This window comes from Homalodisca vitripennis, chromosome 1, assembly GCF_021130785.1.
Source record: "Homalodisca vitripennis isolate AUS2020 chromosome 1, UT_GWSS_2.1, whole genome shotgun sequence".
In the NCBI taxonomy this organism is placed as follows: domain Eukaryota; kingdom Metazoa; phylum Arthropoda; class Insecta; order Hemiptera; family Cicadellidae; genus Homalodisca; species Homalodisca vitripennis.
Genome location: NC_060207.1, coordinates 106,662,917 through 106,688,239, shown reverse-complemented (window position 1 = coordinate 106,688,239; position 25,323 = coordinate 106,662,917). Strand labels below are relative to the sequence as shown.

The 25,323-nt window shown below is 31.8% G+C and overlaps 1 protein-coding gene across 5 annotated transcripts in view; it reads right to left on the bottom strand.

Annotated features, from left to right (window-relative positions):
- LOC124368674 (sodium/hydrogen exchanger 9B2-like) overlaps positions 1-25,323 on the bottom strand; it is a 73,832-nt gene that overhangs the window by 25,831 nt on the left and 22,678 nt on the right. For 3 of the 5 annotated variants that reach the window (XM_046825966.1, XM_046825984.1, XM_046825958.1), the window contains exons 3-5: positions 18,624-18,842; positions 3,572-3,725; positions 2,303-2,457 (exon numbers count right to left, since the gene is read on the bottom strand). In XM_046825966.1, the coding sequence (XP_046681922.1) occupies positions 2,303-2,457; positions 3,572-3,725; positions 18,624-18,842 (528 nt within the window). Of the gene's footprint in view, positions 1-2,302; positions 2,458-3,571; positions 3,726-9,044; positions 9,093-18,623; positions 18,843-25,323 lie in introns of those variants that run through there. The other 2 variants (XM_046825993.1, XM_046825975.1) reach the window with 2 other exon arrangements.

Below are 25,323 nucleotides of genomic sequence, written 5' to 3'. Positions count from 1 at the left end.
TAATTTAGCAATAAAATTATTCTAATTCTTTCAAGATGTAACAATTATTGTAATGATTGTGTGGTGATTAGTTTTGGATGTAAATTGCAGAATTTTGAGTGTGTGTGGTGAACCATGTCTACCATCAGTTTTCAGTCTACATATTATATTAAGTAAGCATTTATATTATGTTTGTTTATTTATTGGGTTTAGACTATAAGTTATTTTACATTGATCTACAGTTATGACTGCAACAAGTAATAACAGAGACAGTAACATTGACAGGCTTAAAGGCTATAACAATTCAGAAGATTCTGACAGGGAATTTGAAGTAGACTGTGTTCAAGAAGTTTGAAAATCTTAATCTAGACTTGGAAGTTCATGTAATTGAAGCTGCTGTTCCTGAAAATTAAGTCACTAAGGAGGGGGTAAATGAGTAGATGTCAATGGGTTAATAGTCCAGTCAATGACGGTAAAAAAAGTGTAAACTGTGTACTTATCCCATACAGCACCGAATTTCATAAAAATTTGGATTTAGGTTCTAATTGTCCTCTATTTAAAAGTCTAACCTGTGCCAGGGGTTGCTTTTTCTGTGGGGGTGGATGCCACCCCTTCTCAGAGTTGAAAAATGTTTCATTGACTTTAAGTGTGGAAATCAATAAATTTACAAATTCTTAGCAACTTATGGTCAATGAAATTTTTTTGAAAGTCAATACTTTTCAACTTATTTGCAAGTGAAATTGTCTGTTTTTAGGAAAAAAAACCATGTTTTCAGACTTTAACTGTTTCACAAGTAACTGGAAAAAATATGCATTTAATTAAAAAAACCTGTAGAGATCAAAATTAAGCTTACAAAAAGACAAACAAAATCATTTTTTTTATATGCAGACCGAATACAAACAGAATTATTGCTAGTTGAAAATTGATTGGTATTTTCAAACACCAAAAATGGAAATTTTCTATGTACAATAACCCAAAACCAATGCATTTTTCATGGAAAACTCATAGAACCTTTTTGAAAGTCCTTTAAAAACCTTTATTGTTATTTTTTATAAAAGTTCCTAGCATAAAATTAAGCGAGTTATGAAGACAGCAATAACCATTTCTATTCTTTCATTGAAAACATAGTGAAAATCTCAGTCTCTCTTCCACTCCACTTGAAAAAAATCGTTGCTACTTTACAATTCACTTTATTTACATTCTTATACAATTTCTGAGTGTTTGACCAGTTTAAAGTACTTATTTTTGAACAAAATTGAGAACTTCATTTCATCAACTTATCGTTCTTGTAATATAGCGAAAAATCACCTTTTCTTCAAAATAACTCTAAAACTATTAATGATAGACACAATTTTGCAGATTACAAAATTATAGGTTTTCTTTTCTAAAAATGTTGGCGTTTTATTATTTTTAAGGGTAAAAATTAAGTAAGATATGGGCGTTTAAAGTTTAAGTGCGTACACCCAAAGTACCTCTTTTGAGCCTTTTTAGCATGACCCTTTAAAAAAATAATATCTATTATTCATCTTAGTTCCACTACCTGTATATACTTTATTGAACTGGCAATTGATTTGTCTTGTGTCTTGTATGAGTATGTAAAAATACTGAAAAACACTCTTTATCCTTATTTATATATATATATATATATATATATATATATATATATATATATATATATAATGCAAGAATTTTAGAGCACACTACAGTGAGAAATCCCACCAATGAAAAGATTTATAGGAATAACCTTAACCTCAGTGACGACTAAAGCTATGCCTAGATGCTGTCTACAGCATTGACATAGAAACACCATCAGTGTTTGGTACTCTAGCCAACAGTTCTGCCTCTACACTTCTGTTAACAGGAAGTATTTTTTATTACTAATATGGAAAAACTAAAAAAAATGGTAAAATATACTGTTTAAAATTGATACAAAATCCATTCAAGTATCAATTCTAATATACATTTATAATGTGCACACTTGTCTGGAATGATAAGATACACAAAAATAAATTATTATAAAATCAGATGCACAAATGATAGATTATTATTCTGGATTACTTAAATTCTCTACTGTTTAAATTTTAAATAGTATTCAGTTACATACATTATTGAAAGCTAAAGGATCTTAGGAACCAGTATTTATAACATTGGTACAATAAATCTAACCATGTCACACAACTATTCTATGATGAATTTAAAATGTTACTATTCTTTTATGCAATACTAATTCTTTAGTAAATTCCACCCTAATAAAGCACTGCAATATTATTTTAACACCCTGAGAGATAGAAAATGGAAAAAAACCAAAATCTCTGGACCGTACTTGAGGGTACGTGTAAAGTCCTTGTACTGGCCCTTGGCTGGGTGATAGAAGCCGATGTTGCGGAGGAAGACTCCAGTGATGGTCATGCCAAGGAGAGGGGGCAGTCCGACTAGCAATGTCAGCTGACCGACCAGGTGAGCAGTTATCAACAGCACCTAAAGCAAGCCCATGATACACAATCAGAATTGTCAATACTGTATTTTAGTGATAAAGATTTATTTCCCAACTACATTTTCTAATACATAATTTTGACTAATATTATCTCCTACAATTGTGTGTGTGTTAAGTTAATTTAAATGGTGAGTAGTTAATGCAAGAGTCACATCATAATGCAGTGAAGATGAAGTACGTACTGACAAAATGTTTAACCAGTATTTTATAATGTGACCATTGCACTGAATATTTTAAACAAATGTGATCTAGAGAGTGCCAAGAGAATCAAAAAATTTTAAGCAATATAATCTCACTTTGAATTATTATTGTGTGTACTACCAGAATTGTGTGAGTTCTAATGTAGACAAGAATGCTATAAGCATATTTAATGTCAAAAGTAAATAATAGTAGCAGAAACTATTAAGAATTATGTCATTTTCGGTGCTTGCAATATTGCTGTTACTGATTTTTAACATATTAATTAATTGTGAATAGGATATACACTATATGTTTCAAAAAGTTCAATAGATTTTTTACTTTTCATAATTTGAATTATTTTTTTATAAAAATTGTTTACACACAATCTAGAACAGAACCTTAAGGGGTGGCACTGGGCAAAACAAATTAACATACTGTACTAAAATTAATATTCAAATAAAAATCAAAAGGTTTGAAATTGTATCTTGTTTCAGGAAATGCATATCTATAGGTTAACCTGAGATCTGGTGTGGGCAAGTTTCATCACTAAAAAAGCAACTTTTAAGAATGAATAGCACAATATTTTTAGTACCAATGGAAATAGAAGATGACATTGTGTAGAAATAAATAGGTTTTGCACTTCAATCAACGTTTAAATGGACAAAATAAGTCAAAGAAAATGAACAACCACGATTTAGCTGAAATTTTACTAGCCTAGAATGCCAAAATAACGCGATATTTAGTTTATTGGTTTTCAAAACAATGACGTAGTACTGAGTTGCCTATACTAACACAAAAAAGAGAACTAAACTAACCTTTATTGCAAACCCTTACAATCTATATTTCTGTATTGGTATGCCCATATGTTGAAATGCATCCAACAAATTACTAGCTATTAAGACACTGAATGATACTGACCAATAACCTAAATAGATCTCCGTCAATGCCCACATTCTCCTCGACAATGGTGTAGAGCATTGCCCACAGTAGCAACACAAGCATCGTCCATGATAAGAACTGTGCCCACAGACTGTCAGAGTGGTTCCACAGCCCTCGGCCCAACCTCTCGAAACTGCAACGTACATTACATATGTCAATTCAAATCAGACAATCAATTACCATCTTTATCTTAATTTTTTATTTTAGAATTCTCATGGATTTCTTAGATGATACTGTACTCTATATATTAAGCAATTTATTTTATTAATATTATTTAAGTTAAGTAATTGTTTATATGAATTTATAATACCTGTTACAACAACTAGCCATATGATGAACTGCGTTTGTGAGCTTTAATGTAATTAATAGGAAAGGTTAATAGTTTAATTTCCTATTTAAACGAATTTAGAAAAATAATTTCCCCTTTATTCGTTTTATAATTGGCTAAATTTAACTTACCATGATTCATGAGTTATCCATAACTGTCTTTCCTCCTTTTTTTTTTTTTTTTTTTTTTTTTTTTTTTTATTTTAACATATTAAAAAAGGGGAGAAATGTTTTAATATGTAAACAGGTATCAGGCCTTACTGTCTATGAGTTTATTGATAAACTGAAAAGCAGTTGAGGTTATTAATGGTGGAAAGAGGTCCCTATAGTGGCTCTCATCCAGATCGCTGCATCTCTTTAACCTTCAAGCAGGCATGCATTCTGATAATAGCACAAAGTTTTAGACCATTCATTCATGTTTCTTTACTAAGGATTTTTTAGCCTCAACCAATGCTCAAAATAACACATTTCCCTCACAAAAAACACGGAAAAATATTTTATACAGCCTTTTTTTACTTTTATTATAAGTATACTTTAAAAAGTACTAAATATAAAAATAATTATTAATTATTTTGTACATAACTTCAAGTGTATAGAGAAACAAATCCAGTAATATACATTTTAACATTTGTACACAGCTTTAAGTAAATTTATATATTCTTCTATGTTATGGGACTTTTGTTCATGATTCAAAATAATAATTTACCAAAATAAATATCAAAATAATTGCTATCAAAAACACAAGAAAAGAAATACTAAACAATAAATACAATGACTTTTGTGATGTTTTGCTGACACATGATATAAAAGTTAGAAATTAATATAAAAATAAAAGAAAATCTAAAAAAAGACCATAATAACTCAGAAATGTAATAATTATTATGCAATTTAATTAATTAACAACTATATGAATTTTATTACAATTAATAATTACTCCTTTATAGTAATCAAAATAAACCGAGTATGTAAACCACTTGAATGGTGGGTCCTCATTACCGGTTGACTGCCAGCTTGAGATAAAAAAACATCCGAGTTGATAAGGAAACCTTTTGAAACTATCCTTGCAACTTTGAATAACTTTTCTTCCAGTAAATGATTGGTTGGTTAATTTCTGTTTTTACTGATGGTACAGTAGTCAATGTACTACCACTTGTGGCACTGAATACAAATATTTTTAGATCGGCTACTACCAACTGATTACTTTTGTTATGTACAAACAGTTACCTCTTTTTATTTTCTTTGTTAAGTATGAATTACTGTTCACCTTGCAAAATAAACTGTGATAATGTCATTTAATGAAGAATAATTATCTTATGTTACCAAACAGACAGTGGCTAAAAAAGGATTTCTTCAGGAATTTTATTTTTTTAGCAGAGGAATTTCATATAGAATATCATGAAGTTACTTGGAGTTTTCATAGAATTTTATACTGGGATCTCTAGTACTGTTTCATTAGAAACTATTTACTAGACCCATTTGAAATTCTTTATTTAGAAATATCTTAAAGTTATGCAAGAATTGGTTTTAAATGAGGTCTATAAATTAATATAATTTGACAACAATAGTTGAGAAATTAAAAATATAATTTCATAAAACATCAATGACATAAATAATGACTTAATGTAAAATTTTATTGACATATATCTTCAAAGTAACAGGATTTTTTACATGTACCATTGTTCAGTAATACAAAATACAGTAATAGTTTTTTAAATCTTCACTGTATTGACTTCCTCAAGTGATTTAACACTTAATTACAATCTAGGTTAAAATACACAAATCATACTCAAGCGTTGTGACACATATAAATAAAAAAATCACAATAAACACGTGTGTCAATTCCATGTCCACTACCTCTAAGACATATACTTTATTAAAACAAACACTAACTACATAATACAAGTCTCAACAGGTATGCTACTAATAAGCAACCACTGAAAACTGACTAGTTGTCAGTTTTGTACCACTTGTACAAAATGTATAATGTAAGCCTAAAAATAAAAATATGTTCAATTAAAATATTCTCGTTTTTTGTAAAACAACCTTGATGAAACATGATCTTTACTTGATGTATAAGAATGAAGATTCTTTAATAAATTGATTTCTTTCACTTACACCCCTATAGAGACAATGGTTTTACCGGTTTATTGTTTTAATTTATTTGAAGCTTGGGATTAGACAGAAAAACAATACGTTTTTAAATGCTGTGAATCTCTAAATTTTGTGTAGAATGAGTGTAAATGCTCTGTGTATTCCTGTTACTTTAATCCTGAATAACTCATAGTGCCAATTATTTTTATTCTTGCTCTTGCTTGGGTCTATACAATACCACCCCTCCCCAGCTAATCCAAACCTCTACTTGAGTAACAATAACACTGCAGTCACGCATAATAACTAGCATCTCACAAATTCCTGGCACTCAAATAACTTGGACTCAAACGGATTTATTTTATTTAGAGTTGGCTCTTGAGATGGAGCTAAGTTACATGAATGCTCAAAGTTAATATTGGTCAATTAGTTCCGTTTTCTCTATCTTGAAGAAAACAAAAGACAATAAAATGAAACACACTTCCTTACAATACAATATTTTAAATTATGTATTTTTTAGGTTTCATTTATATTATTATGCTTTCTCTTTAAAACAGCAGCAACAATGAGATACATGAGCAATTGTAGGATATGATACCTACAAGCCACATTATTCACTAGAGAGAGGATTGTAAAAACTTGTGAGATTTTCCCTTACTTCAAATAAATGTTTCAAGTATCTCAACTTTACTGCCGAATTTTCTTAAGGAAATAAAAATAAATTTATCATACATCTATTTAAAAAGAATACTATATAAAAGTGGATAACACTAAACAATTGAACAAACTATTGAAGGAAAGCGATGACATTAGTTAAGCAACAACAAAAACATTAAGATTACAGTAATTTATAAAACACATATACAGTCCAACAGTGAGCACACATATACAATTATGTCTCTAATTGTAAATTGAGTTAGTACAAAAACATGACAAAATCATAATTATTATAGAATACACAGTAGAGCATTAACAATTGCATATTTTTCAGACAGTTAGGAAGCATAACTACCCAAGTGCTAGACTAGCACTTTCATCCCCTGTGCTAACAGCAGGTTGTCAGGACGTTACCTTGAGTTTTATCCCATAAGATCAATGTTGAACTTCAAGCACCTTTAAGCCCTTCCCTTATTTATATAGTCTTATAATTATGGGTGATGTCTAATTTTAAAGATACAATTAGTACACACCCAAAGGTTTTTCAGTTTTCTTGTAAAGTTTATTTATACAAAGCGTTTGCTACATTAAAAAAAAATGAATTAATAAATGGGGAGAACACATAAGTATAATTATTATTAATGCATAAATAAATTTATAATATCATTTCTCAGGAATGGATCCGTGAAGGTAGATAATAGCACAGAGGGACAGCTAATTACATTGAAGTTGACTACGATAACTGATTACAACAGGGTAGAACAGTTGACAATTAATTTCTTCAGCCTTACGATTGGATGGTAAGAGACCAATTAAAGGCTTTGGTTATGAGGTAATATAGGCTACGGAAGGGGTGGTATTTAAAGCTCTGAATCGCAAATTGTACGAAAATTTAACCTTCAGCGTATTATTTGGTTTCATTTTACTGTGTCCAAAAACCCTTCTGCGTGAGATTTTACGTAAGTAGAAAAAGATTCCAGTTTTTGTAGAGGATATTATTGTTAACTAATTAGGTTTCCTTTAAGCAGGAAATATTGTATTATTTAATACAACTGGATAACAGAAATTTGGAACGTAACAAATTATTAATAAAGATTGTAAGATATTACAAGTTAAAGCAAGATTTTGCTCATTTATAATTTTTAATTTTAATATTATTTAAAGGTTTTTGCAATAGAAGTTACAAGTTAAGTTTTACAATCAGAATAGTTTAATACATCCAAATGTCAAGGTTTGAAATAAATAATTTTGAAAGGAATGTAGTATAATTACAGTTTTTACTTTGAATCTGTGCCAACTGTAACAAGAATTACAACGCGTGGAACTTCAAGAAGTTTTCAACAAAATTTTAATTTAGTTTGTTATTTAGCTTTGTCTATAAAAGGGAATAAGTTGATTTATTTTGAATTAAATTTAGAAAGGTTTAATTTTAGTTTGATTTTTTATATTGGGTCAAGAAGTATTGAATTGTAATTTAATTTATTTGAAGACCTTCTTGAGAAACCTTATGGGAAGAAAAGTAGTTATGTAACCAATTAGTCAATTAAATCTAAATATTTGGAATATTGGTTGCTGATTATTTTATTAAATGCCAATTTTGAATTTGAAATTTGGAGTTTAAATGATTTGTGATTTAATATACAATATCTAAAATAATTTTAGAAAGTATTATCCTGTTAATGTTCACCAATAGCCAATATTAAATAATTTTAAAACTAGAAACAGAAGTGCAGATATTCTAAACAAAACATTTTGTATAGAGAGAGTGTATTGATTGGATAACTGTTTTTCTGTGGTCAGTTATAATTTATAAGTAGTATCAAGATCATTTAATTAACTATTTATATGTTAATTAAAACTATTTGACTATCAGTTTGGCGTGATAAAAAGATCATTTAGCCTACCTTATTAACAAAGTTTCATTAAAATATACATTTTTGAATAATTAAATTATGAATGATGAAAATAATGTTGTAAATACATTTTAAGTTTAACGTTGTTCTTATGAGTTTAAAACCAAGATGGCTGCCAGTACAGCTAGCTCTTAATGATTTACAATTATAAGTAGAAATTGCTCTAGCTAACTGCTTCCATTTATTCATTTAGACATATAGTAATTCTACGAGTCTACACTAAGTTACATTAAAGTTTATTTTAAAAATTTATATTAAAATAAAAGTGTTATTATTAAGTATTCTGGATGCAATATAGAACTATTTTTAAGAACAAGTCAATTTCTGAATATTTTCAAAATTTGAGAGAGAAAAGACATAGGTGCAATTAAAAAAAGCACTTCTTGCAAAAATAACAATATAGAATAACTGGTGTACAGCCAATTTTCCGTGCTGCCCACAAAATATCAAATAAAAAACTTAATTACCCAGCCAATGATGATATACTCGTACACTAGTGATTTCAATAGTGTGGACTTTGTGCCAGTTCGATATTTGAAAAGGAGATTTTCATCTCTACAGTTTATCACTATTATGGCTACAATGATTCACCCTGTCCTAATCATATTTAGCATAAAAGAGCTCTTTTTGATAAGATAATTGTAAAATTGATACAAAACATAAAATTATTTATGAACAGGGATTGTGTCACTGTTAGTACACATCCACTATTTGTATATCACTCTATCATGGAAACTTCAAACCTCTTTTCCAAATTGTAACAACACGTTCTTCTAGAAAAGTGAATTCTGGTATGGAAATTAGATAACTCTCACTTTAACATAAGTTATCTCAACTCAATGTCAATAACATCACTCAAACTACCACATAAAAGTAGCCGTGGATTTGAAATAAAAAACCTACTATTGGTCACAAAAATACCAAATTTTACAAGATTAAAAAATTTGTTAAGTAGCAGTAACGAGAAAATTTTTCTGACTAAACTTAGGGCTCTATAGCTTTAAATTAAATATATTTGTAGACCCATATTCATGGATGGAAAATCATATTTTGGCCCTTAAGATATGGTACTGAAAAGTTTTAGATGGGTTCAGTCCATAAGTTTGGAAGACTCAATACCCTCTCCTAAAATCCAACTCCCATGGTCAAGAGTTACAAGTCGTCTTCACAATGTATTGTTTAAGAGCACAAAACCTGAATTTAATATGTCTATTCTTGTAAGTTCATTCTGAGAATTTATGGGTCAAATGAAATTCAACCAAACTTGGCACTCACATTCACCAGACGGCTGATTCACCTCGTGTTTGAATCTTCAGCCAATTTCCCAATGGCAACTGTTCAACTCCTATGTTTTACATATTGCCAAAAGCTCTATTGTATGTACGCTCTTACTGATAAATAAGAACTTTTGCTAAAATCCGAACAATCTTATTTCCATTTACATCAAATAATATAAAAAATACTAATATTTTCAAATAGTTTTTAACTCATAATTTCAGATTTTAAACCCTGTGGGGAAGCATATTTACTTAAAAATTATGCATATTTTCATGAACACGTTCGAACTAAAATACTGTAGTTAATAATTGTGTTCTAGACGTTGCATTATAACTTTTCAAAATTAACCTGTAAACCTTTGAACATGTGCTAGTTTTGAGCTTATATAATCGTAAACATAAAAAAATGTCCAACAAATAAAATAGAGTTATGGATGTATTGCACAGTTGTTTACAACCTAACTAAAATTACTAAATATCCATATTAATTGTAATTTTCTATTGACTTAGTTTGTAATACAGTTTATATTTTTTATTTTCATTCTATCTTGTTAAAAATCTATTATGTAAACTCACCAGCTGAATTTTTCCTATTCTAATAAACACAAAGATATTGGTAGTACAAGGCATGTTTGAAAAGTATCTAAGGTTTGTTTTCTGACACCACTGCAATGCTTATGTCACCACTAGTTTTGCTGCTGCATTTCCTATTTACTCTAATGGCTAGAATCTGATTCTTTATAACAAAATAATTGTTGAACCACACTGACTATTAGATAATCCACAATGATAAGTAATTTGACAATAGTTGTATCTACATTACAAAATAGTTTATTGTATCCTGTGACATGTAAATAATATCTTCAATAAACTTATGATTTTTTTTACATTTCAAACACACCTCATATTGTAAAGTAAGAACTATTTAATTGTACATTTTGACACATAAATCAGGCACATGAGAACATAAACAGGTAACTCCATAAATTTCTGAATCTATTATGTATTACAGTTTTTTTCTATCTATCAAAGCAGACCATGCTTCAAGAGGTTATGTAAATGCTAATTTAAATGAGAAAAACTAGTTTTGGAAGGAAATTGGTAGCTAATCACTTATAATAAATACTGAAACACAATTTTTTCATAAGTATAAGTTTTTTTATTTGAATTCAATTTTTATATTAAAACTACTCAATTATTTATTTCAACACATTGGCTAACAAGCGTTTCATATCTTATGCAAATAATAAAAATCTCAGTTCACATATTAAACCCTAAAACTATATTAAAAATATTCATTGTCTAAAATTATATAAATTACTATTTTTTTGTCTTATATGTGTTATTTCAGTCTATATTGAGTTTTAGTTTAAATTTAATTATAGCTTTTTTTAGAGAACTGAGCATCACACATGTCACTAATACTTGGAAATTATGATCAGTTCAAGAAAAATCATGTATAAGAATCCAACATGGCCGACTAGTGCATAACAAGTGTTAATCAGCTCCAGGAAAAGTGTTATTTTTGTTGTGAATCAGGACATACCAACAAAAGTTCCTATTCTCATCAACACCACCAAGTACTGTGAGTCATATTATACTAAGATACTTAAAAAATCACTTACCATTCTGAAGAAATATTAACATAACTCAGACACTCAAGAGCTCTGGCCTACTTTTAATAGGTTGTAACATCAAGATTTTATTATAAACAGATAATTATACCTCAGAGGACTAATCTTGCTTAGGAAAACTAACACATTTCTAAGCTACTAACTCAATGAAGCTTAACTTATTACAGTTAAAAGAAAACAAATCATATACAGTGACGTCACAGGAATTGCCAACACTCAATTAGTTTGGAACACGTCACCTGATCCAAACACACATTCAACTTCCACATTGCAAAGTGTTGACATACAGCTGCCTGGCCACCTGTAACTAGAGCACTGACCCAGACACTGTGTCAGCACTGTCAGCGCTGACCTACAGCAATTCAGCCAGCTGCTGTACTAGACAATCCATAAGCGGTGCTGATCCACCACAACACCTCTCAACTGACTGCAGAATAATACTCTAAGAATTATCGTATTGTACTGCTGATTTCATAGATTTGACATTGTTATATAGGATCATTAATATATAAGCCTCTTATACAGTATTATTTGCATAGAGGTGTAGCTTTATTACCATCTGTCATACTCAACATTTCATTAACTGCTACTTACAATACCGTTCCATATTGCATATTTACAGTATAGCATGACAAGTTGCAGAACTGATTAACAGCAAACTTTAAAACCATAACCCTTACTACTATTGTTTTTTTGAATCTGTGTCTGTTGTAACCATGTCCAAATACCCCTGTGGAATTTGTTCTATAGGAGTCAAACATCTTGGTATATACTGTAATGGGCAGTGTAAATCCTGGTATCACTCCAGATGTCTAAACTGGCCAGACAGCAGGCTCAAGAAAATGGAAAAATCTGAGGTTGACTTGTGGAGATGTAACAGTTGTTTAAACAAAACTGACGTCAGCAATGATATCATTGACCTAGAGAAAAAAATTCATGACTTAAAAGTAGTAGATAGCCTGGATCATGAAACGTCACTCACTCTGGCTGCTGAGGTAGGTAATGCTTTATTGAATGAAAATATGCTTTTAAAACAAGAATTACATGAACTTAAGGCAAAAGCAGGTGAAGGCATATTGGAGATTGAAGACAGACTAAAAGCAGCTGAAGATATTATTCATGAATTAACTGAGAAAAATCATAATCTGCAACAAGACATAATTTATTTAAACAAAAAACTTGACAAAGAACTCTCTATCAATCAGGACTTGCTAGAACAAGCTGAAAGTGAAAAAAATCATTACTTCATTACTATTACTGACTTAAATTCCAAAAAGGCCAAACTTGAAGACAAAATTAAGCGGTTAACCACAAAATTAGATGAGCTTAGTCAGAAAGCTACCTGTGACGAGGTTGAAAGAAATGGTCTAAGGACAAGGATTGTTGACTTGGTTGCTAGAGAGGAAAGCTTAAGCTTGCAGGTCAATGAGAAAGGCAAAATGATTGGCTTGATGAAGACTGAATCTGAAGAACTTGTAATGAAGATCTCTGATCTGGAAGGTGCAGCAAGGGCTTACCTAAGATCTTTTCTTGGTAACATAAAGTCAAAAATTAAGCTAAACATTTGTCAAAACATCGAACATGACATGCCACAGGAGCAGTACAGTCCAAAAACATTTGTAACACCTTCAATTCTTTGTCCCCCTTCAAATAACCTGCTTTCATCTTCAATTTCTTCTACCTTCGAGACACTAACTGTACCTGGATTAGACAGTCAAACCTCATCAAAGGAACTGACCCAAGCTGAAACAGGAGGAGACAGACAAACCTCAGCTAAAAAACTGATTCAATCCATAACAGGAGGAGACAGACAAACCTCACCGAAAAAACTGATTCAATCCATAACAGAAAAAGACAGACCAACATCGTCAACAAGACTGACCCAGGTCGAAACAGGAGGAGACAGACAAACCTCGCCTAAAAAACTGAACTGGGACAAAAACTCTTCACAAGAACAAGGGACCAATCTTGGACAAAAGATGCCTTTACCTCCTTACACAGCAAAGAAGTTAGCATCTGGGGAGACGTTAGAGGAGTTCTTTCTGAAAAATATTGAGGATGCTTTATCGTTCAGAAATGATTCCTCTCTTATACCTACGAAGAGATTTTCCTGGGCTATCAATTCAAACATGGAAAATGTGTCAACTACAAGAAATCCCAGCCTCAAGGATCAAGAAAACAAAATCTCTGTTTGCCAACGGTCCAATGACTCTGAACTCAGGCAAGATATTACACGATCTGAAGAAACTTCCACCCAAACCCTAGTCACACCACCCCTTATAAAACCAATCGAGTCCCACAACATTCAGCATTTTTTAGACCCCACTCAGAGAAAAAAAACTCGAGACAAAACATTTGTAAACTCAACTTGGGCCACAACAATCTTTCATCACGGCAGAATACTGTAGTCTTTCATCAAAATGTTGACAGACTTGGTAATAAAATTGACAGATTGAACCATCTCTTAGACTTGGATAAACCCGACTTTGTTGTACTCACAGAACATGGACTGAATCTGACTACTCTGGAAAACGTGTGCCTGCTAAATTACATTTTGGTTGCTGCATACTGCAGAGAAAATCACCTGAAAGGGGGTGTGGCCATATACAAAAGCAAAAATATGGCTAATGAGGCAGAATGTTTCGACTTAAGCAGCCATTGTGAAGAGCTCCGTTGCGAAATGTGTGCGGTAAAGGTAAATTTGGATAGGAGAAGACATCTTTACATACTTGGAATTTACCGTCCCCCGAATGCTTCTCTTGACATCTCATTGTTGCACTTAGCTGATGCACTAGAGAAAATACCCACAAACAACAGTAGGATCTGCATTTTCGGAGACTTCAACATCAACAACTTAACAACTTCAAGAGAGAATACGGCTCTATGTGAAATGCTTGCTTCTCTGAATATCTCAAGATTACCACTACCCCCTACCAGAATAACTAGTACCTCTGCCACCTCCATCGATCTTGTATGCACCAACCTAAAGCCTCATGAAGTAAGAGTTCAAGTAACAAATACAGGCATTTCAGATCATACTGGACAGCTGTGTTTCTTGGAAGTTCCATCTCGCCTTAAAAAGTCTTCAACCTCAACTAGAAGGCACTTAAATGAAGACAATCTTTCACATCTGAAAAGCCTGCTTGCACTGCAATCATGGGAAAGAGTCTACCAAGAAAACAGTGCAGAACGTGCCTACTCTAACTTTATAGCCACATTTTCAGCTGCTCTGGACATTGCCTGTCCTCTTAAGACGTCTCGAAGAAAACTAACCGGAGCCAAGCCTCAAGTAACCTACCATCCAGATGCTATAGAGCTCAGGAAAAGCTTCATTGAGGCTCAAGAAAGCTTTATGTCAAGCGGAAGAGAAGAGGATAAAGTAATTGCCTTTCAAAGGAAGAAGGATTACGACCTGAAATTGAGGACTTTAAGACAAGAGGCAAATGAGACCTTCATCACTAGATCCGACAACAAATCAAAAGCCATCTGGAGCATCATCAACCACGAGAGATCATCCTCTACAGAAACCCCAGTGACCACTTGGCGGCTGGAAATTTCAGGAGAGGTGGACAGTGATCTTGACAAAGTAACTGAACACTTCAATACATTTTTTGCCACTGCAGCTGAGAATTTGTTACACAATACTAACAGTCGAAGATCACATGTTGCTCAGTTGAATAACTCTTTTCAAGGAGAAACACTTGCCAACTGGCCGCTTGCGTCACATGAGGAGGTCTTAAATATTGTTTCTTCGCTGAAATCAACATCGTCTGCGGGGGTTGATGGTATTAACTCTAAGATGATAAAGTTTTGTATTAATGAGATTAGCAAGCCTCTTACCAACATCATTAATAAGTCTCTGTCTCAGGGTGAATTTCCTACAAAATTAAAAACATCTAAAGTGTATCCTCTCCACAAAAATGGAAGCAAACAGGAGGTTCAAAATTACAGACCAATATCTCTTGTTCCAACTATTTCTAAAATTATTGAAAAAATAGTATTGGTAAGGCTCTTGGATCACTTAAATATCAACAACCTTTTACCTGAAAGACAACACGGTTTCATATCCGGAAAATCAACCACAAGTGCACTAATTGACCTAGTAGAACAAATTATAGACAACCTTGAGAAAGGAATCACTGTTACAAGTGTTTTTCTTGACCTCAGCAAAGCGTTTGACTCCCTAGACCACAGATTAATAATTCAAAAGATCGAATCTCTGGGCTTTGAGGGAAGCACACTGAGGTGGTTTCAAAGTTATCTCAGCGAGAGATGCCAGATAGTCGAGATAAAACAATTGCAGTGTGGATTTGAGAGAACTGTAAGGTCCAAACCACAAATGGTCAAACGAGGTGTCCCTCAAGGTTCGGTTTTGGGCCCGGTCTTGTTTGTACTTTTCACTTCAGATTTGCCAAAATACCTCGAAAATCAATGTTATCCAATCATGTTTGCTGATGACACTGTCCTGTTGACTGGCAGTAACTCTTCTGAGCTCTTAGATATTAACACCTATATTTCAGTGAGCATGGCACAACAGTACTGTGATAGCAACGATCTTGTTTTTAACTCCTCTAAGACAAAACTCCTAGCACTGGGAAGGCTGAAAGATGAGTTGACTGAGCCTCCAGACTTACAACGGGTTGGGACAACCAAACATTTGGGTGTTATACTGGACGAATGTCTTTCCTGGAAAGATCATGTAGATCAGTTATGCTCTAGACTCAATTCTGCAGTTTTTGCATTGAAGAGAATCAAGGCAGTAGCCACATCAACTGCAACAAAAACTGCATATCATGCCATCTTTGAATCCCACCTTCGTTATGGGATAATCCTCTGGGGAGGCTCTACAATGGAAAACCTTGAACGAGTCCTTATTGCGCAGAAGCGTGCTGTTCGGGTCATGGCTGGTCTTCAACCTCGGGATAGCTGTAGAGAAGCCTTCAAGTCTCTTGGAATTCTCACAGTGGTGTCCATTTACATCATCGAGGTCATCAATCACGCAGCCTCACGTGGGAACTTGCCCAGAATGAGTGCTGTCCATGATCATCACACGCGACATGGTAATGACTTCTCCCTACCGATACACAGGACAGCACTTTTCTCCAAGAAACCTTGCTACGCTGGGGCAAAGCTGTTCAACTTACTTCCTCAAGACTTCAAAAATTGTGACACCAAAACCTTAAAAAGAAGACTGCTAAATTGGCTCAAAGACAGATCCATCTACACCCTTGACGAGTTCAAGACTTCAATAAACAGTTTTCATTAAAACATGACATGTAATGTAAATTATTTCATATTGTAATACTTTGACACCTATTCTTTTCTTGATGAAATTGAATAAAGTTTTCTGATTTCTGATTTCTGATTTAAATTTAGCTTCATGACCACCTTTTTAAGGAAATGAGATAACAATATGCAGTATGAACATAAATAACAATGCTGCCTATTTTAATAATTCAATGAATAAAAAAATGCTTGTAAGCTGAGACCAACATCATTATATAATACATACGTTCTAGTGAACTAATGATTAAGGTATCAGTCCAACCGAATGGGTATGGCTGTCATTTAAAAACAACAATGAAATATTATAAATTGGAGATGGATCCAATCATGTTTGATATGGTTGTTAGCCAATGTTAATCCTCTGGAGCATGGTTCACATTCCAAATGAATACATACTAGCAAAACTAGAATACTACAGCAAATACTAGGGCATTTTAAGCATATCTATGATGACTATCAAATGTCTCTTTTAGTTAGTGGTCTAATTGTCAGCGAATGAGTGACTCATTGGGTAAAGAGAGTAAAACTTTATAAGAACTGAAAACATTCTTGGAGTTGGGTCCTGATCTTTCTCATTTTTAGACATCAAAGTTGAATTTCACATTAGTTCTTTAAGTTATAATCATTTAGTACTTTAACAACAATAACGCTTTTACAATATTACACCTTTATATTCAGTCTAAGATAATTGGTCACGTAATAGCTAGCCAGCACACAGAGTTCAGATACTTTACACTTTTACTAACAGGCTTTGAATTCTTTAAGGTTTTAATGTATTGAATTATTCTCCTGACAAATTACCTCAACAGAATTATCAAAGTTCTATATCTTTGAAGCTGATGCTTGCTAATTTAGTGTTATATGTGACTACTTTTAAATATCATTGAAAGAAATATTTAAAATGAATGTTTAACAATTTCAGTTTTGTAATAACTAACTGATTCTAGTTTTTAGGATTTCAAATATTTTATTACTTGCTAGAAACAAAACATTGTATAATGCTTAACTTATTCCAATAAAACTTGTATGATGATTGTACTTTTTTACAATATAAGTTTTATATTCTGTTGCAAGATTTTCAAGCTCAGCTGTGAAGTATTACAGCACAACAACATTGTTTGGGTTCTTATAAAATGTATCGTAACTTTTACTCCGAACATGTATCTATACCTTTAAAAAGACAGATACTCATAGCCCCAAAAATGTATATAAAAATTAAAATAAAATATAAATTGAATAGATATTTTTTTAAACATATCAAAAGTTCAAAATAGTTCTCACAAATTACTTCTAAAGTTTTAAATTTTATAGTAACAAAAATGGTCAATATTACAACAGCTATAATACACGTCCTTCCATTGTGCTGATGCGTATAATTTTGTACTCAATATTTCTTCAATTCTCTTTCTTTTTAGAGATTTAAATCATGTGATCATGTAATATGTTCTACAAACAATAGAATCAGTGGCTCGTATTACCTTACTCAAAAAAGATCACCATAACCACAAAAACCACATATCTTGACATCTCATGTAGAAATATAAACAGAGCTGACAACAAAGAGAACAGGGCTAACTTCACAACAAAGAATGGAAAAATACAAATAGAATATGAGTTACAACTAATCTGATAGATCATATTATTTCCAAATCCCACACGGACTATTTGGTAACATTTGACTTGCCCATGACAATTCTATCCTCTTTGTTTTGAAAGTAGCAAGCACAAAATAACTACTTAAAAGTTTTATTCACTTCACCCATTTGACTACATGTTAGCGCTGAATCTAATTCCTAAAGCGGACTCTAGGTTAACTGATGCCATAATTAAACAAAATACCAAAACTCACAAATCTAAAACTTTCTGTGCACCGTCTGGCAGGTCACTTGTGAAGGAGTAGATACTGTGCCTTCGGGTTCGCCTTGGTAAAGGTTTCGGGATCTCATCTTCCAATTGATCGTTCTCATCGATTGCACTCTCAGCATCTATACTCTCAACAACCCCAGCGACGTTGTCATGAACGGTCGAAAATGAAACCTTTGGTTTTCTGCCATCGCCTCGATTGGAACTGTTCAACTCACTTTTTAAATTTTGAGAAATTCTCTTCTAACTGCATATACTTACTTTTTAAGTATTGGTATATACATTTAAACAAAAAGGCACTCCTGCCGCCTTCATGTAACAATCCCAACATTTGGCTTTACAAAAATGATTATAACTTGTCTCACTTAGAAAAGGATTTCAGCATTGGAATTCTTTGTATACTGCTTCTTGATAACCACTCAGACTTATGTATTCAGTCCACCAGTACTCTCTGCCCACTTTATGTAAGCTGAAAAGCATGTAAACTGGTTGCCAATTTCAAACCAGATTGTTAAACACAACTACAAAATTGGAAGAAATATTTTAATTGATCCTCTCCAGAGTGAAAGGAGAAATATAATAATAATAATAATAATAATTCTTTATTGCAGTAAAACAATTAACAAAATTACATTGCAAGCGTCATTTCAACATTTTGATTTTAAAATCTATAAACTAAAACCTATCTTATCATAGGCACAGTTAATTCCACATACTCATGTGTGAACCTAACAATATATTGTATTTTGCATGTTTTGGATATCAGAAAAGGATATATAGAATAATAATAAAATATTAATTTTCATCCCAGCGGCCCATCGTAAACTCATCAACGGAGTAAAATGCCTTTGACAACAAAAAGTGTCTTAATCGAGATTTGAATTGTTTGGGTTCATTAATTCCCAATATAGCATAAAAAGATAGTAATTCTTGTGTAATATGTGAATGCAGACATACTATTATACAGGGAAAGTATTGATTAGTGACAATCCTAATAGCAATGTTTGGGAGGAGTAGGGTGTGCCCTGATCACTTCTGCCCAAAATTTGGCAAACTGTGAACAAACATCCAGCTCAGTTTACTTATAATGTTTTAATGTTAGAAAGTTATTCTGGATTGCAAAATATTAACCACTAACACTGTCAAATCATTTAAATTATGATCTGTTTTAAAACTATTTTTTTGAGATTCAAGGAACCAAACAATTATTTTCTGTATTTAGAGGACAAAATTGATTTAGGATATCTTAATTTTTGGAAAGTGGAGATACATGCATATATTTTTGCAATATATCTTTAACTTAACACACTTTCTCTGTATAACAGTCTGTATACAGTGAAACTCTTAAATCATTCCCTGCATGTAAAGTTTTGCAAATTACATCATCCATTTTAGTTTAACTAAATTTAGAACTTATTGGTGAAAAAGTCTTGAATTTAATGTAACCCGTCAATAACATTTTCTACTTTTACAAAATGTAGGTTTTACTTTAAATATTTTTGGTGTTTCTATCAAGCTTCTTCATACATGACTAAGATTGTTGCTACAATAGACACAAGGGTTACAGTGGCAGTGAATCAACTGCTATAGTCGCCCACTGCCGTACTGGCCCAAGATGTATAGAGTAGAGGAGGTGGGCCAGACTCCCCTCCCCCGTGCCCTTTGCTTGGTAAGCTGTCACTATAGACCAGCCCCCCGCTATACTGCATTGCACAAAGCCTTGTTTCATGCCTTTATCAGTTGGAATACGTTTTATAGGCGATTGTAGTAAAATATTCTGCTGTATTAATAATCTAATAATAATGCATTGGCTTAACTTTTATATGATATATCAAAGAAAACTTTAACTCAGGCTTGTAATGGAAATTAATATGTTAATTATGGTACTTATTTCCCATTATCACATCGTCTTCAGTCTGCATCAATTGTTATTTTGTTAAATAATTTTTTGAAATTTGTTAACCAATTGCTTGTGTACAAAGCTTCAGACAATGCTGCCAATGATATAAAAAATAATTTCCGTAATAAATATTAGCTACATTTTCGTTTTAATTTTAGTGATTAATAATGCAGGGATTCTTTTAATTAGAAAACATACACTCGTGTTAACTTCTTTTTACACTATCACACAGCTACACATTTTCTCTTAAAACAAGAGGGTTTTCTTATAGTAATATCCAAAAGAATTTCTTACTATGACTTAAAACATGGGAGTTGGTATACTTGCACTTTAGCTACAAATTGAAATAAAAATCTTCAAGCTAGTTCTTTTTATTCCAACAGTTTTTTTTTATTTTATGTTAGGCATGAAGTTTTGTGATAATAGTACTCCATCAAGGACACCAATTTTAAAATGAATTTTAAAAGTCCAATTTTTCAGAGTGGACAATGCTAGAAATGTATTTTCATTTTATTTCTTAAGTAAAAATAACACTGCTTACTTAGATATCTTGTTGTACTTGCTTTTGTTTAATTTTTTCTTTGTTACTCCAAACTTTTACTTTTTTATTTTGGTTTAAAACTTATTGGATTGGAGTTGACAAAATGGTCCCTTTTAATAAACATTTCAGTTCCAATTGTATGTTTTTGTTTTTTCCTTTCTAAGTTTTTGTTTCCTTCTTTCAATCTTTAATTTTTATTTGTCCGTAAATTTTAAATATTTCATTTTCATCTTTAAATTTATTACATTCTGTCTCAAAATCTACAGGTTGAGATAACCATCCTGGGTAGGGTACCAACTTTCTTCTGTACTTTTAAATAAATTCTTAACCATTTTTCTTTGTTTTTTTTCTTTTGTCAGGTTTCAAATGCTAACTGTTAGGTTATAAGTCAAGTCAAAACCTCACCTTATGGCCAGAAACACATTATTTCTGAGTAAATATAAACATTTACGCCTTATTAGCACAATACCACCACAATTTTAACAATAAACTCTAAACAACGTAATACACTAAAGTATTGACCACATCAACAAGTGATTGAAAACTAATATTTTTGAGAGAAATGATAAATACGCTGCAAGTTCATATAGGCCTAAAGGCACCATGCCATGCAGGCAGTCAGATCTAGCGTGATGTCTCCACCAGCACTCGGCTCTATACATCTTAGTACTGGCCCACCGAGTGTCAAGCACGGAGTTGATATAAAAGATTCTCTCTCGCTGATAGGAGAGTGATATGAGTGGAGTCAAAGGAGTTAGTAACTCACTTTCAGTTATTTAGCTGTAGGCTACGAGTTCAAGCACGCTAAGTATTTGTTTCAGTTATGAATTGATAAAAGTTTACCTTTGTATTAATTTCTTGTACAACTTCCGGCACTTACCCTTGCATTGCCTGAATAAATCTCAGGCACTAGGAAGAATTTAAAATAAAAATAACACTAATTTCATATAAAAACATAACAATACCAGTAATATTAGCAAACTACTTATAAAGTTTCCCGTTGGCCTGGGACGTATCATGGATAAAAATTGTAATGAAGTTTCACATTACTTAAGTCAAGACAGTAGCAAGATGGCAACAATAGATATCCCCAAAGATGTATAATGTGTTTAAAACGTCTTAATAAACAAAATAATATTTTCTATAATTTCTCATATAATAGTGTGTAAACTTATTATATAAATTATAAAGTCATATAGCTTCATAATTGAAATCTAAACATTTTTCAAGAATTGAAAGGAATTCTATCTTCTTTTCAACTGTGTGGGAGGGGGACGGGTATTATCTATTTGAAATTTGTTCACTCTTTTTGCGTCTCCATTATAACTGAAATAATCATTAAGTATATTTAGCAAGTATAAGATATACAATGAACTTAGTGATTAATCAGATTACCCAAATAATTAGTGTACACAAAGAATTACAAGGAATTATTGACTTAGTATAGCCTAACTGATAACAAGCTGCTGGGATTCTTTCATGGATATAAATGAAAGTATCTACTACAAACATTAATTATGTAGTGACATAAATGGTTGAATATTCCAATTTCAGTATTTGTATACATACTGTTCACTTTCTTGTCAGACTTATTTTTACCAATATAAAAGTGCTGTAGACATTTAGTAATAAATAATACAAATCGTACAATTTGTTTATTTTATTTATTTGACTCCAAACAAAAACCTCAATGAGATTTCTACCATTTTTAACATATTTCAAATTAAAAATCAAAATTATGTTAGAATCAGAAAAATACAGGTAAATGAACTGAGACTACTCAGGAGAAAAATATAAGTGTGACAAACGGTAAAATAAAACGATTTTTATAGGTGATTCCACTTCAGTGGAGGAGTTTGTTGTAAAAGGACAAATGTGTGAACAGTATTCTTGAAAGAGAACAATTTGTAGAAAGTACGCATGCTCCAAGCGAACATGGAAAGTAAATTTATGTTTTTAGCCGCTATAGCACTATTGTTATACATTTTGCACTAGTATTGTTAGTTGCCTGCAATCAATGCCATAACAACTGAGTTTTCTTTCGATTTGTACTTATAGCGTTCTTGCACCTTATCTTTGTTCTATTAATATTTTTAAATGGATTTTGGCAATTTAAGGGTAAAAAATATTGAATTAGATTAGATAAAACATTTTCATAGGCAACAGTAATTTTTACATTAATAATGTGACAGTGGCTGTGGCTGTCGATTTGAGACTGTGCTGGTTACAACTGTGCAGTTACTAATGATGTTCTGTTACTAGTTTAGTTTGCTGAGGATTTTCAGGACTTATTTGTTATAATATGTACACTATATTATATATATAGCCAAATTATAAAAACTGTTTTGATTTAGAATATGTTTTGGAAACAACACTCTTTTTCTGTAATTTAACTTATAATATATATGCATAATTCTACACATAAAATTATTAGCCATAAAAACCCAAAAATATTTTACAATTCAACTTAATTGTGATTTTTAACCCTGAATTTTCTATGCGTAAAACCTTTGTGTATCATACCTTTTAACCCATTGCCTACCACTGTCATATTTTTAGGACATATTTAAAATATTTTATTTTTTAATATATAAAACTAGGATAATAGTTAAAAACCCTCTTGTTTTTACTAATTATATACTGAATTAATATTTTTAACACTTTTATTGTCAAATTTTTAGGTTTAAGCCCTATATTTACTGCCTTTAAATAAGTAAAAAAACTACTTGCGAACCTTTCATGATACATTTATATGTACAATAAATGTTACTTATTTTTATTTGAGCTAAACAACACAAATCTCTTATTTATATAGTCATATTTCAATAAAAGTATAACTTTTCATAAAAAAAGCTTAAACTTAGCTCTCAGCCCATGTTTTTTGTAAGCTGTCCTATAAATATGACAGTGGTAAATAGCAGTGGCTTACGCAGTATCTGCTCCAGAGACTAGTTACAACCTGATCTCTCCCCACCAGAGTCTCAATGGAGTGCCTGCAGTTTACTTTTGCTGAACGTTGTCTTTACTGTGATGAATCATTTTAGTTCTGTGTTTTTTTATTGATAAATGTGTATTTTTACTCATAAACAATGGCAAGTACATCACACATGACGATTGAAGAAATACTTCTTTTATTAGGAGATTTAGAAGAAAGTGAAGCTAATGTAGCTAGTGCTAATGTTGTTGTTTTACCTCGCCACAAAATGTCGATTGTCTTACTGATGAAGAACAGTTTAATGATGGATAATACTGAGGATGTGGATATTTCTGAGGTATGTGGTACTTTAGAATTAGAGTTGAAGCAAAATAATGATCTAGACTGTAAAACGTCAAATGAAAGCAAACCTACTAAAGTAAAACCCGAGAACTCTAGAAAAGTATTGAAAAGAAAGTTTAACAAACCACATAAATCCACTGATAGTAAGAAAAAGAAAGTCAGTAGAACTACCCCTCGGACTTGGAAAAAGTGTCTACCTGAGTATGGTTTTCCAGCTAAAGGAGATGGTTCTTTACAGTGTCTCAATAATTTAAAAGAAGGTTTCATAGCAAATCACCAGTTGAAATATTTGAAAGCTTACTAACAACAGACATAATGCAAGACATTGTTACTCAAACTATGAAATACGCTTTAGAAATAAAAAATAACCAGTTGTTTGCCTTTTCAGTTGATGAATTTAAGTTGTTTATTGGCATTCTTCTGTTATCCGGGTACAATTGTTTACCTCAAGTTTCACTTTATTGGAGTACTGCAGAGGATTTAGGTGTCCCCATTGTGGCAAATGCAATGTCAAAAAATCGTTTTTGGCTTATAAAATCTTATATTCATTTTGCAGATAATGCTATGCTCAATGATGAAACAAAGTGTGATAGAGGTTTTAAAGTGAGGCCCCTCCTGGAAAAAATACAGCAATCATTTGCAAAGTTTGGTGTTTTTGAAGATAAACTTGCTGTTGATGAGATGATAATAAAGTATTTTGGTCGAAATAATTTAAAGCAGTTCATCAGAGGAAAACCAGTACGCTTTGGATATAAGTTTTGGGGCATTATGTGGTACAAGTGGTTATTGTTACAATTTTGATCTGTACTGTGGTAAAGATCAAGGATGTGAAGAAAATATTGGATTAGGCAGGAGAGTTGTTCAATCTCTTTTGTTTGTTGTTGATGATCCTTTGAGCTACGAATTATATTTTGACAACTTCTTTACGAGTATAGAATTGCTTGAAGAACTCTTTGACTTAGGATTCA